Raw genomic sequence first — 13,621 nt, 5'->3', positions numbered from 1 at the left:
GTCACACATGCCTCTAGTCCTATCGTGGGGATGACAGGCACAGCGGGTGACAGAGGCCTTGTGATGGGGCAGAGACTGCTGAGCGGAGGTGGCGGCGGGGGATACAGGCCTGCAACTGGTCCCTCCGCGCCTAGTCTAGCCCGCCTCTTGGACCACACGCCCACCTCCCATACGTTCTGCACGACCAAGCCCCGCCAGCCCTCAGGCCACCTGGCCAGCTCACCCGGCTGCACAGGTTTCCCGATGTTTCTGTTCTGGAGGATGTTCAGAGCCAGGGGAGGAGAGAAGGTGCTGAACTGGTAAGACAGCAGGGCTAGGAACCGCCTTCGGAAATCTGCGGGTCCAACCAGACGGAGTCAGAGGTCTGCAGGGCCTGGGGCCTGTCACCTGGCTGCCCCCCAGGTCCACTCCCCACTCACCTTTCCAAAAGGCAGAGAGCCAGGCGCCCTGGTCTGCCTCCTCCTCGTCCACCAGTGTCTTCAGCATGATGCACGAGTGCTCTCCAGTCAGGTCATTCTGGGGAACACAGATCCCTGACTGGCACCAAGGCCCCCTTTATGAAGCCCCTGTCAACGCGTATGGGTAAGCACGCTCTACGGATCCTTGCTTCCTCCTCAGAGGGAGGGGCGGCCTCACCCTCATTCTCGCAGGGCCCACTGCCTACATGACAGCTTCCAGAGGCTACTCTGTCCTGGTGGCCCCCACGATGGAGCAAAGCTGCTTGAACCTTCGGAGCACACCTTCTGCTGTGAGCCCCTGGCTCACACCAGGTCAGACTATGAGCCGAGAGGCATGACAGCTTAAACACCACATGACCCAATCAACATGTTTTGGGCACTCACAGCAAAGACTCCATGGCCAGCAAAGAGCATGGCAAGGGTTCTCATCCTGGCAACAGGCTTACAAGGGCAGGCTCCTTTAGGTTCCAAAACAGTGACCACAGGTTTTAAGATTTTTTACTACACAACAACCACACAGCCCAACACCATAAAAATATCTAACAGATTTCAACTGAAGGGCATTCAAGTAACAAAATGCCACCACCAAGTCACAAGCAAGCAGTGCTGAACTCACTGGCTCCAGTGTGCTCCCTGCAGTCGACGGCCAAGGCCACACCCCAGACTCAACCAGCCTCGCTGATGAGGACCCAGCCCCACCATAGGCGCCCCTGCCCCATGGAAGCAGCCACACACCCAGTGGTCCTCACCAGTCCAGCTCTGAACTCTCAAATGGGCATCTCCCTTGGATACTGACCTTGGGCTCTCCCAAACCACACCTCCGACACTCCCTCTGAGCTGCTGCTCCCCTCTCCAGCAAAACAGAGCGATCAGGAGAACGTCACCCTCCTGGCACGACCTCCACCAGCCGCCCGACACCCTCTGTGCCCACACTCTTCACTGCCCTCCAGTTGTAGGGGATGCACTGGCCCCCTCTCCTGCCCTCCGGCCTCTTCCGGGCCTGCAGACCTGTCATCAGCCCCCCTCACCTGTGTCTGCATGAGCTCTGCAGGACCATCCCCTGCAGCCGACCAGCATGTTCTAGAATCTCCCGGCTGACGAGCCCACCCCAGCTCCCATCAACGTCCAGCGATCTATTCCTCTGGCCCCTCTGCCCCGTGTAGGAACCACCTATTCAGTCTATCTCCTTACCTCCTTCTCTTCTCCTGTCAGGGTAACCCCTCCACAGAAGCCACCTTCACTCCAATCACCAGTGCCAGAGTCCAACGGTCAACTGTCCTCAACTTATTCATTCTCTTGAGGACAATGACTTCCCTTCTTTAAACCACAAACCCTGCCCTTCTCCTACAGATCACAGCTCTTCCTCCTCAGCCCCCTACCTTGATGTATTTTCCAACTCATTCCTCTAAATGCTGGAATATCCAAGGACTCACCTTCTTTATTCTCAGCCCCTACTTTCAATAGCTTTAAAAACTTACTCCCTAAACAAAAGTATTTACTGAACACACACTATACACAGCAGATGCTATTAAGTGCTGGGCTTACAGCTGTGAAGAAAATAGACACTGACCCCCTCCAAAATCCTTTACCCAGGAGTATATTCTATTAAGAACACACTGATGACTCTCAAATCTGTCTCCAGGCCCAGCCTCTTCTTCGAATTCCAGATTTCTGTGGTCAACTGCCTATTCCCTATGTCCACTCGAAGGTCTTATTAGACCCCAAAACAGTTCTCACTTCCACCTCCAAACCTGGTCCTCCCCATTGAGTCTTATCTCAGCAAACAGCACTTCCAACACCCAGTCTCTCAAGCCAAAAATCAAAGCACTGCCCTCAAGCCTTCTGTTCACTCATCTTCCACATCTCCACCTTCGACTCTACTCAGTTCCTTCCAAACACCCCTGGCATCTGGCCCCTTCTCTCCCCTCACTGCATCCCCCTGAGCCACGTCACCCCTTTCATCCGCTCACCTCCCCGCCTCGACTGCGGTCCACTGTCCACGCGGCAGCCCCGAACCTTCCCTCTAACCCCTCCCTCCACCAGAAAAGGGAGCTGCCTTGCCATGAACCTCCACCCTTTCAAGGGTCCTCCAGCCACACCGGCCTTGTATCTCCTTCAAATCACCAGTGTCCTTTCCACCTCAGGTCCTCACATTTGCTGTGCCCTCTGCTTGGAAGTGCTCTTCTCTGCGGGCAGGACTGTCACACGGCTGGCCCACTCTGACCGTTCAGGCTGCAGTGTGAAACATCACCCCAGAAGCCTGGCCACTCACCACACCATCGCCACCTGAGCATTTCTTGTTTGCTCACTATGTTATTTCCACTCATCAGAAAACAAGCTTTCCTGGCTTATCTTACTCACCCCGCCTGATTCACCACAGGCGCTAAATATTTTTTCTAATAACTTGACTCACTAGCTCTCCCACCTTCTACTTTATTCTCTACGGCTCTGTTATAACCACACAGTCACATCCCTCCTTCAGATACCAACTTACCTCAAGCACTGCTAAAACCACTTTCCTTCCTGTTTTTTCAAAAAGTACGTATAAAAAGTACGTACTCGAGAAGGCCCCCAGTGACAGGATTCCAGAACCGGGGGGACAAGTCCACGTGCACCTCTGCCATCTCAGTCAAGCACAAAGCTGCTTGACTGCGTGGGGCAGAGATGGGGGCAGGAACAAGCGTGACCACATGGCCTCAGTGAGGCCGGCTGCCCCAGGGGCCATCAGAGCCAACCTCCTGGTGGCACAGGGACGCCTGCTCAGAGTGGAGCCAGAGGAACCAGGGCTCTGCAGGGACACTCCTGTCGCCAGCCCCTTCTTTGCCACACGCCTCACTCACCGGGGTCTGTCGCAGATAAACAGGAACAAACCCAGCTCGTTTCCAGAACCTGCAAAGACACAGAGAGCAGGTCGCCACGTGTGCCTTCTGGGAGCGGCTGGCATACAACGCTGGCAAGGGCTATGGGGAGTCTCCGATGGCCGTCGCCCCAAGACAGACAGACACAGCCCGGAGAATGCGAGCTCTCAGGACACCAGGGCCCAGAGGACACTTACTTGAGGAGCCTGGGGGTCAGGCCATAGGACACTCCCAGGTAGTCCAGGCGTTCAGCAGGCCTCTCGTTCAGCTTGAGAAGTAAGGGAGGCAGGTCCTTCCGGGGAGTGACGACTTCTTCCAACAAGCTGACGGCCTGGCAGACGCCGGGGGAGGGCAGGTCCACCCAGCAGAAGAGGAGGAAGGTTAGCGACATGCCCAAGCACCCCAGCCACACCAGGTTCTGGACAAGCACACCAAAAACTGGGGTGGGTTTCTAGCTTTGTTCCCATGGTTTTAAAAATGAAAACACACCGCTAAGCCCAGTGATCATTCCCAAGAATCCCAAACCCCTAGACAAGCCTGGAATCACACTCCTTAGAACCCAGAATTCAGGAAATAGCCACATGTTTAGAAACGCCAAACACATGTACAAAGAGACAGAGGCAGGGTTCTCAAGATGGGCTGAAGATGCAGGTCTGCCACCACATGGTGTCTTGGGAAGTGACACACCTCTGAGCCTGACCTTAAATATAAGCCCTCCCCACCTCCAGAACAGGCACGTTGTGAAAAATCAAAGGAACCCACGTGAAAAGCCGCCCTAGTTCCTAGTGTTATATCCAGAAAGACAGAGCTTCCCTGGGTATGGCTTCAGTACTGAGGGGAGTAGACTGCAGAGCTAGGGCTTCAAGCTCAAAGGTGCATCAGCATCACCTGGGAGCTTGTTAAGACCCAGATTGCTGGGTCCTACCCTAAAGCCTCAATTCAGGGACTGATAGACTTAACACATCTCCAGATGAGGCTGATGATGCTGATCCGAGGGCCTCGGTTTAAGTGCTAGCTAGAGAGAGAGAAGCATCTCCAAAACCAGAGAGGAGCTCAGCTGCTGCAGCCCAGTGTAGCCCAGACCACAAGACTGCTCTTGAGGACGATCCCGAAGACCCAGAGAGAAACCCGGTCTCTACCAGGAACCGGGAGCCCGGCCAGAAGACGCTTACCTCACTGCTGACGGTGTGAATCTCCTGCGATGTCTCCAGGACCTTCTCCTCAAGACAAGGGAACCTGCCCTCATAGTACATCTGTAGCAGTTGCAGGGCTCGGCTGCCATAGCCCATCTGTGAGCACACATGAGAGAGACGGGTGAGGGGAGCAGAGATGTCCTCAGCGTCTAAGCACTTCTGCTCCCCTGTACCACTTCTAGAAAGCCTCACTCTGGGTCACCCTGCCCTTGGCAAAGAGAACCAATGAAACCCCCCAACAAAGTCAAAGCAGAGACCCTCAAGACCTCATGTAGCAAGATCCTCACTCTTGCACCATCTAGCCCGCCCATCTGCCACCTGAGTGGGAGGCCGGCCGGCCAGCCAGCCACACTTTCTGGTCCACGGCTCAGCCAGCTCCAAACTGATGACTCTCCAGCTAACTCCTCAGTGGAGACTTCCAAGACAGGCAGTCATGACAGTAAGATCTGGTTCCCCAGCCCTCTGTCCTCCCAAAGAGAAGAGCAACCATATACAACCATCCCGCCTGCCCACCCAGCCCCGGGCAAACCACCCCCAGCACCTGGGTCTGCTACTCCTTGACCAGCTTCCTATTTAAACAACCGAGTGCACCTGGCCTAATGACGGCCAGCACCACGCCTGCAACTAATGATAGCACGCCAGCTTTGAAGGCATGAGGACACGTTACCCCTTGATAGTCCGGGTGAACAGCAACGCGAACCACCCTTCCACCTGAGAGACCGCCAAAGTCTGGGTCTTGGAACTGTGAGGGAGGCACAAGCCAGTAACTTAGCAACAAAAGACAGCCTCCATCACCACCAGCGTCCCCCCGCCCCCACCCCGAGACACCCCAGGGAAAGCACTTCACCTGTTCTGACACTGTCCATGGAATCAGGTCACCTGAAGCCTTCTTGCCCCGAGACAGGCTGGTCAAGATGGACTGGCGCGAAATCTCCCCCTCAAGGCACACCTGTGGGGGAAGCAGGATGGTGCAGAGAGGCGGCGCCAGGTAGAGCGCCCACCCACAGAACCTCACCGGCGCCCTGCCCCGGCTCTGAGCAGGCCAGCTGTTTCCACTCCCGCTCACACTTCACCCCGTAACCAGCTCCTCTGTTTCTAAGGGAAGTTTCATTACTATGTCCCGTGGGCATCCTGACACCGTCACCTAAGGAGGCAGAATACTGACAGCCCCCTGGCCCAAAGAGCAAAACCACACTAGACGAGGGTCTCCACACACGGTGTACACGTGAGCTCATCGATTAAGACTCGGGAGGGCCATATGGCTCTGTACAGAACTGTGCAAATTCACAATGACTCATGGGTAAACACAGTTAAACACGGTATGTGCACGTAATGAAATACAATTTTAACCCTTAAAAATTATGAAAATTATGAATATTTGACATGTTGGAAAAAAAGATTGCCAAATACTATGATCCCACGTTTGTGAATAAGAAAAACGATAAAGAAATGCATAAATACATGCCAGGCACTAAAAACATGTTTCCAATCTGCCTTTTAATTTTACAAGTACCTGGATTGCTTTTGAAATAAAGAGGAAAACAAAGTTCTGTTTCAGGAGCTGTAAGTCAAAATATGCAAAGCCAGTTCTGCCTTGCAGCCATCCGTGAACAGTGAAGCTTTGGGTGTGTGTTAGGGTGGCGGTTTCCTTTGCACCCTAACTGCCTGTCTGGATACACCCAGTCACTTGGCTCCAGCTCAGGAATCAACAGCTTCTGCTTCTGCACTCCCATTACTGAGCCACTAATCCTTGACTGCCTAAGTGGTTCCCAAATCGATGCCACAAGGACACCTCAGCTTCTGTACCTGGATGACAGCAAGCACTTCTGGAAGGGCATTCTGGGTGGGGGGCACAGGAGGCAGGAGGCAGAAGAGATGGTGAGCAGGGGCATCAGAAAGCATCTGAAGGTCGTTGGGAGAGTTCTGTGAAGCACAAACACGGTCAGTGAGAACCACTCCTCATCCCGTCCTTATTCGAGTGGCTACTCCAGAATCACAACTAGAGAACTGCCTTCCCCGAAGCCAAGTGAAGTGCTGAAACCCAGGAAAGCATGTGCCAGCATCTCGGCCGGGCAGGCTGACACTCTCCATAAGGGCCTCAGTGGGATGAGCCTCCTGTGTTTGCTGTCACCTCACCAGGAGCGCTGAGGCTGCAGAGTGGGGGCGGAGAACTGCTTAGTTAGCACTACACACCTCACGGCTGGGAAGTGAAGCTCCTCCTGATAAGAGGCTGCTATTTTAGGAAAACCTCTCAGGGCTTCTAACACCAACCCTTCAGCCTTCTATTACAGGCTATTATTCATAAAAATGCTACCTAGACACACACAAAGTATCCTTTCCAATGTTATCTTTTTAGTTTTTAAGACTTCCAAATATTCTAAATTCTCATTCACTGATCCCTAAAAATAGCCGGGGGTGTAAGGCTGGTCTCAGGTCACAGAGCACCCCCCAGATTACAACTGCTATGTCATCTCAGCCCATCCATTCAGCCAACTGGCAAGAAATATAAGTACCCCTTTTAAAATGGGCAAAACTTACCACCCTCTCCAGCCACGACACACGGAGCTACATGCAGAAATCCCATGCTCCATATACAAAGCTGGAGCAAAAGACAAGCCTGAACAATGGGAAATGCAACCCTGAAGTAGAACCCCTGGCCCCTGCCAACATCAGGACATTCTAGTCCCAGTGGAATGGTCACCTGAGCCACTGGGTAACAAAAGATGCAAAAAGTCAAGTAAAAAGGCACTGCCAAGAGCTGAAATTCACTGCTCAAGTCCATTTGAGGGCTGGTTTCACTTACCTTGTAATGAGAAGCCACGTAGAGAGCCATAAGCCGTTGGAGGAAAACCTCGGAGGCCTTATGGTAGCAAAAGAGGGTATCTCTATTAACATAGTAGCTGGATTTGAGGTTAAGCAACCAAAACATATCAAAGAGAGCCCCGAACAAGACACGCTACTTCCAAGGACAACCTGGATACGTGGGTTCCCTCAGCCTGGGAAGAGCAGGCCCTGGTTCTAAGCAGAAACATATCAGGGAAGGAAGAGAAGGAAAATCGAGAACATTCCACCTTCTCCTCTTCCCAGAGCAGCAGCCTATGAGGCAAAGGGCCAGAACCTTCAGTTTAGCTCTCCCATCATCCCCTCTCCCTTTCACAGGACGAACGGGACCCAGGAGGATACAGCTCACAGGCTTCAGGCAAGGGGCAGCCAGAGACAATCCGAGTGATGTTGAGGCAATCCAGGCACAGCAGGTCGTTCAGCCACTTCTCCACGGCGTCCCCAGGGGCGTATCGGATCGACTCCTGCAGGGAAACCTCATGCAGGGTTCGCACTGTTCAAAATACATGCAAGACTAAATACATTTTGTCCAGGAGATCAAGGCAAATGTTCTACTTTATCTCTGTCACGTGGTACCCACATAACTATGTCTCAAGAATTTAAACTGAGTGGTTTTAAATTGTTCCGGTGGATGTTCAACTTGTCTGGACACCAATCCCCAAAGGTCTCACTACGTCAAGGCAACCAATGCCCCGAGATGGTGACAAACAGGAATCCAGTCACCAGAAGGCCCAGGTCAGCCTCCCGTCTGGTCACTAGTTTGCTGTTCCTCAGAGAAAAGCAGCTTCATCTCCTGGGGACTCAGCCTCCCTGCCTGATCGTCAGAAGGTCTGCTATCACCCATAGTGTCACGAGGGGAAGGGTCCAGGAAGAGTGTGAAGTGACTTGCTGTGCACCGCAGGCCCATCCAGAGCTCCAGGGGTACCTGATGCCAGCCTGGCCGTCGCCGTGGTCTTGTTCTCAGCGGTGGTGCTGACCTGGCTCTGGGCACTCTGTTGGCGGAGCTGCTGAATTAGCTTGAGGGACAGGGACCGGCCAGTGCCCTCGTAGCTAGGAGAAAAAGCAAAGGCAGTTAGGCTCGAGGTGCCAAATCACCTCTCCAGGAGGGGATCGACCTGATGAAACCCCAGACTCCTGCTTGCTGAGAACAGCCCTTCACCTCTGAACTTCCAGCAGGGCATGTGCACGCCCAAAGGAAGCTGGGCTGCATGGTGGCTCAGCTGAGCCAATCTAGGCCTGGGCTCAAGTCCTGGCATGTCCGTTTAGTACCTCTGGGCTAGGAACTCAACCTCTGTCAGCCTCCTCCTCAAAAGGGGATTAGTGTACACAGCTCACAGGGCTGTACTACGAACTAAAAAACAACGACCAAAAAGATGACATGAACAAAGCCTTTAGTATAATGGAACTGGAACAAAGATGAATGGTCGAGTAACGAGAAGTTGCATGGTTGAAAGATGAACTGAGAGCATTTCCAGTTTGGAAAAATCAAGATTAAACAAATCCACCATCTAAGTAATTTTTTTCAGGACTACTTTCCCTTGAAAGAAGACATAAACTAGAAAATTTTTCTAATTTTCAATTAGAAAAATGAACAGAGGACCTGAATAGATACTTCTCCAAAGAAGATACACTATGGCCAAAAAGCACATGATAGGATGCCCCACATGAGTCAACTAACAGGGACATGCAGATGAAGATCACTTGAGACACCATTTCTTGCTCACTAGGATGGCTATAGTCAAAAAGGACAAATAAATGTTAGCAAAGACATAGAACCCTTACACACTGCTGCTGGGAATGTAAAATGGTATTGTTGCTTTGGAAAACAATCTGGCAGTTCTTCAGTTAGAAAGTTACCATTTGACCCACTAGTTTGACTTCTAGGTATACCCGCAAGAGAACAGAAAACGTGTCTACACAAAAACATGAATGTTCACAGCAGCACTGTACTAGCCGAAAGAGAAATAAATGATCGTCAACAGACAAACGGAAAGACAAGATGTGCATAAACACACACCGGAGTATTATTTGGCCAAGAAAAGGAATGAAGTACTGATATAAGCTACATGGAAGAACCTTGCAAACATTATGGTTAGTGAAAGAAGCCAGTCACAAAAGACCACATATTCAAAGATTCCACTTATATCAAGAGTCAGACTAGGCAAATCCATACATACAGAAAGCTGAGCAGTGATTCCCTCCAACTGAGGAAAAGGAAGGAATTGGAGGATAATAATTAAAGGGTATGGGGATTCTTTCCGGGAAAATGAAAATGTTCTAAATTGTCGTGATGGCTGCACAACTCTATGAATATAATGAGTAAATTGTATAGTGGGTGAATAATATCTCAATAAAGATGTTACCAGAAAAAGTAAAATCCATCTTATTTAACTATTTTCAGTGTAAGTAAAGCAGCCAAATAATAACTCTAAAATATAGAACTATTTCTTCAAAATGTGACTTCCATATAGAAATCAACAATGAAGGCAAGTACACATTGACCTGGGCAGATTTCACAGTATATTCTTTTTTTTTTTTTTTTTTCTGGCCACACTATTTAGTTTGTGGGATCTTGGCTCCTTGACCAGGGATCAAACCCAGGCCACCAGCAGAGGAAGTTCAGATTCCTAACCACTGAACCACCAAGGAATTCCCAGTATATTTTTACATGAAAAAGCAAATGCAAAACATTATGGAAACTATGTTTATATTCTTATTCAAAATGAAAAAGTAAAATAAATGTACACCAAAATTCTAACAAGCTATCTCTAGAGAGTCAGATCGCTGGATTTCTTTTTGCTTACCTTCCCTTTCTCACTTTTCCATAGCAAACAACTAAATATTTCAAAATTTTGAAAAAGCTGCTTTCTTATGATAATTACACAGTTACTTAATACTACATTTTCACATAATTCTAGGGAATAAGACATTGTGCATTGTGTGTGCTAAGCCGCTTTGGTCATGTCTGACTCTTTGTGCCCCTATGGACTGCAGCCCACCAGGCTCCTCTGTCCATGGGATTCTCCAGGCAAGAATACTAGAGTGGGTTGCCATGCCCTCCTCCAGGGAATCTTCCCAACCCAGGGATTGAACCTAAGTCTCTTCTATCTCCTGCACTGGCAGGCAGGTTCTTTACCACTAGCAGCACCTAGGAAGCCCAAGACATTGGTATTGCCATTGATGTGCTCCCTAGAACCTGGTCAGACCTAGACAGGAGACATTCATCAACTGGGTAATGAAATTCCTCAGTCTGGTGTTGCCTGTTCTGGTGGGCTATAGCTCACACCAGAGGGAGCTGTAGTTTACTATGAAAGGGTAAAGGAGAAGGCTGATGAGAGAGTGAAGCAGGCCCAAAGACTCAAACTTTAGGAATCAGCCCTATCCACCCAGCCCCAGGTCATGTTCACTAAATCCCACCTAACTGGCAACACCCTGTAAAGGGGACAACGAGTCCTGCCCCCGGTGCTCACCCATTGATGGTGGATGCCATGAAAACAAGGTAGGGGCCCAGAAGACTCTTCACCAGGGGAAGGGGGATGGCAGCAGCTTCATCAATCACAACGAGCTCAGCCTGGCCCAGTTTCACGGCATCTGCTGGATGTATGTACTGCAGGAAGGGAAAATGCACATTGTTAGCTTGGCCGCCTGATACCATGGCTGCGATCGCTGGTGAGTCACCATAAAGGCCCTCTCCTTCCCCTCTCCCCCGTCTTCTGTCTTCTTTCTCTCATTCTTCCTTCCCTGGTTAGGACAAAGCAGGGACAGCTTAGAGTCAGACGCCTGGGGCCTAACAGTTCAACCACTGACTGTGCGGCCCTTCCTCACAGAGCCTCAGATTCCTCGCCAGAAAGTGGAGGAAATACTGATGGCTGCTTGAGAAAAAAATTAGGTAAATTAGGTAAAATTAAGTAAGTCTGCACCAATGCTCTGCCTAGGACCTGGCGAGTGACAGGTGATGCCTCCATTTCCTCTCTCTCCCCTCTTTCTCATGCTTCCCCCAGCCTCACTCTAACCTGTGGGCCAGAGGTAAGCTTGGCCCCAGCGATGGCTGAAGCGGAAGACTTCAGGTTTCCCAGGCATCTCCGACACGCCACGTACTGTGTGCCCTGCTGTGACACCGTCACTACTAAGCCCCATTCTTCCTGCACTGGTGGGGACACTTTTAAGACTCACAGTCTTCCTAGTGCTCACACATTTGTATTATTAGCCTGTCACAAACTCGCCACGAACTTGGCTCCCTTACGCGCATCAACAACCTCTTTAGTTCCTGCAGGGGTTCCTGCTTCTTTCAAGTTTGCAAAAGACCACGAAGAGGCATTTTATAGGAGAGGAAACCTGAAGAGCTAATTAACATTAACAACAGTATTCAACCTCACTAGTAATTAGCACAATGACACCACCCTTATGGCAGAAAGTGAAGAGGAGCTAAAAAGCCTCTTGATGAAAGTGAAAGAGGAGAGTGAAAAAGTTGGCTTCAAGCTCAACATTCAGAAAACGAAGATCATGGCGTCTGGTCCCATCACTTCATGGGAAATAGATGGGGAAACAGTAGAAACAGTGTCAGACTTTATTTTTTTGGGCTCCAAAATCACTGCAGATGGTGACTACAGCCATGAAATTAAAAGACACTTACTCCTTGGAAGAAAAGTTATGACCAACCTAGATAGTATATTCAAAAGCAGAGACATTACTTTGCCAACTAAGGTCCGTCTAGTCAAGGCTATGGTTTTTCCAGTGGTCATGTATGGATGTGAGAGTTGGACTGTGAAGAAGGCTGAGCGCCAAAGAATTGATGCGTTTGAACTGTGGTGTTGGAGAAGACTCTTGAGGGTCCCTTGGACTGCAAGGAGATCCAACCAGTCCATTCTGAAGGAGATCAGCCCTGGGATTTCTTTGGAAGGAACGATGCTAAAGCTGAAGCTCCAGTACTTTGGCCACCTCATGCGAAGAGTTGAGTCAATGGAAAAGTCTCTGATGCTGGGAGGTATTGGGGGCAGGAGGAGAAGGGGATGACCGAGGATAAGATGGCTGGATGGCATCACGGACTCAATAGACGTGAGTCTAAGTGAACTCCGGGAGATGGTGATGGACAGGGAGGCCTGGCGTGCTGCGATTCATGGGGTCGCAAAGAGTCGGACACAACTGAGCAACTGAACTGAACTGAACTGAACTGAAGACAAGGAGATCCCACTTCCTATGCATGAGGACAAAATTTAATTAGCAGTAAAATACCACTGTTTGTGAGGACATGGGGAAACAAGAACTCAAAAAAGTGCTGGGGTGAAGGTAATTCCGCACAAACACTTGAAAGGAGAATTTGGCAAAATCCAAGAAAGATGGAAATCTATGCATATTCTAAAACCCAACAATTCCAATTCTAGACACATATAAACTGTAATGTACTCACATAGTGCTTAAAAATCAGATCTCAAGCTTCAATCTGGACAAATCCGAAAACAAATGTTGAGTGAAAAAAAGGCAAGCTGAAAAAGGACAAGTACGGTATGCTACCATTTATGGATACATAATTATGTAGGGAAATATAAACACATGAATTGAAAGGAGATACACAATCTCAGAGTTGTCTAAATGGAGTGACAGAAGGGCACGGATGGGGAAGGGTACAAGAGGGACTTCCACACTGAGGTTTTAGATCTTTAAAACAAAAATATAAATGGCTTTTAAGATATGAAACAAACACAGCAAGCAGCAAAATGCCAGCATTTCTTAGGCCTGAGTGCGGGGCACCTCAGTATTATGTTACATTGGTCTCTGTGCTTTTCTGTAGTTTGAAGTATTTCATTACAAGTAAGATTTTGTAACTATTTTGCAAGAAGTTGAGGGGTCAAAGAAGCAGAGACCCCACTCATTTCCAACAGTAGGATACACGCCCTCAGTGGGGCCCCATGTCTTGGATTTTTACAGAGAAGAGCTAAACAAGCACCTCACAAAAGCAGCAGACCCTGGAGAGGCGGAGCTGACTTCAGACCTAATATTCTTCTATATCTCAATTTCCAACAAGAAGAGGCCTCAAAGGGACATAAATGTAGCCTCATAAAGTCAGGTCACCTCTTCTGTACTTCAGCTCCAGCCTGGAGACAAAACCACTCTGGTAATATGAGAGGATCTCTGAAGACAGACCCCAGGAGCAGCGAGGGCTGAGCCAGGCATTTCAGGGAAAGGCTTCCCTTCTTTGGTTTGTGTATTTCTCTTAAGTTTCCACAAACCTCTGTATTCTCACTGCCTGCAGCCTGCCCCTCACCCCAACGTT

At 49.8% G+C, this 13,621-nt stretch overlaps 1 protein-coding gene across 1 annotated transcript in view; it reads right to left on the bottom strand.

Annotated features, from left to right (window-relative positions):
• Nucleotides 1-13,621, bottom strand: part of NAT10 (N-acetyltransferase 10) — a 39,592-nt gene that overhangs the window by 7,881 nt on the left and 18,090 nt on the right. Inside the window, exons 12-23 of the mRNA XM_052652424.1 lie at nucleotides 10,821-10,957; nucleotides 8,276-8,400; nucleotides 7,693-7,843; nucleotides 7,313-7,409; nucleotides 6,316-6,432; nucleotides 5,357-5,458; nucleotides 5,177-5,251; nucleotides 4,489-4,605; nucleotides 3,514-3,647; nucleotides 3,299-3,347; nucleotides 420-516; nucleotides 224-334 (exon numbers count right to left, since the gene is read on the bottom strand). Of these exons, the coding sequence (XP_052508384.1) occupies nucleotides 224-334; nucleotides 420-516; nucleotides 3,299-3,347; nucleotides 3,514-3,647; nucleotides 4,489-4,605; nucleotides 5,177-5,251; nucleotides 5,357-5,458; nucleotides 6,316-6,432; nucleotides 7,313-7,409; nucleotides 7,693-7,843; nucleotides 8,276-8,400; nucleotides 10,821-10,957 (1,312 nt within the window). The remainder of the gene's footprint in view (nucleotides 1-223; nucleotides 335-419; nucleotides 517-3,298; nucleotides 3,348-3,513; nucleotides 3,648-4,488; nucleotides 4,606-5,176; nucleotides 5,252-5,356; nucleotides 5,459-6,315; nucleotides 6,433-7,312; nucleotides 7,410-7,692; nucleotides 7,844-8,275; nucleotides 8,401-10,820; nucleotides 10,958-13,621) is intronic.

Source organism: Budorcas taxicolor, chromosome 15, assembly GCF_023091745.1.
Source record: "Budorcas taxicolor isolate Tak-1 chromosome 15, Takin1.1, whole genome shotgun sequence".
NCBI lineage: Eukaryota > Metazoa > Chordata > Mammalia > Artiodactyla > Bovidae > Budorcas > Budorcas taxicolor.
This window is presented reverse-complemented; position numbering and strand designations above follow the sequence as displayed.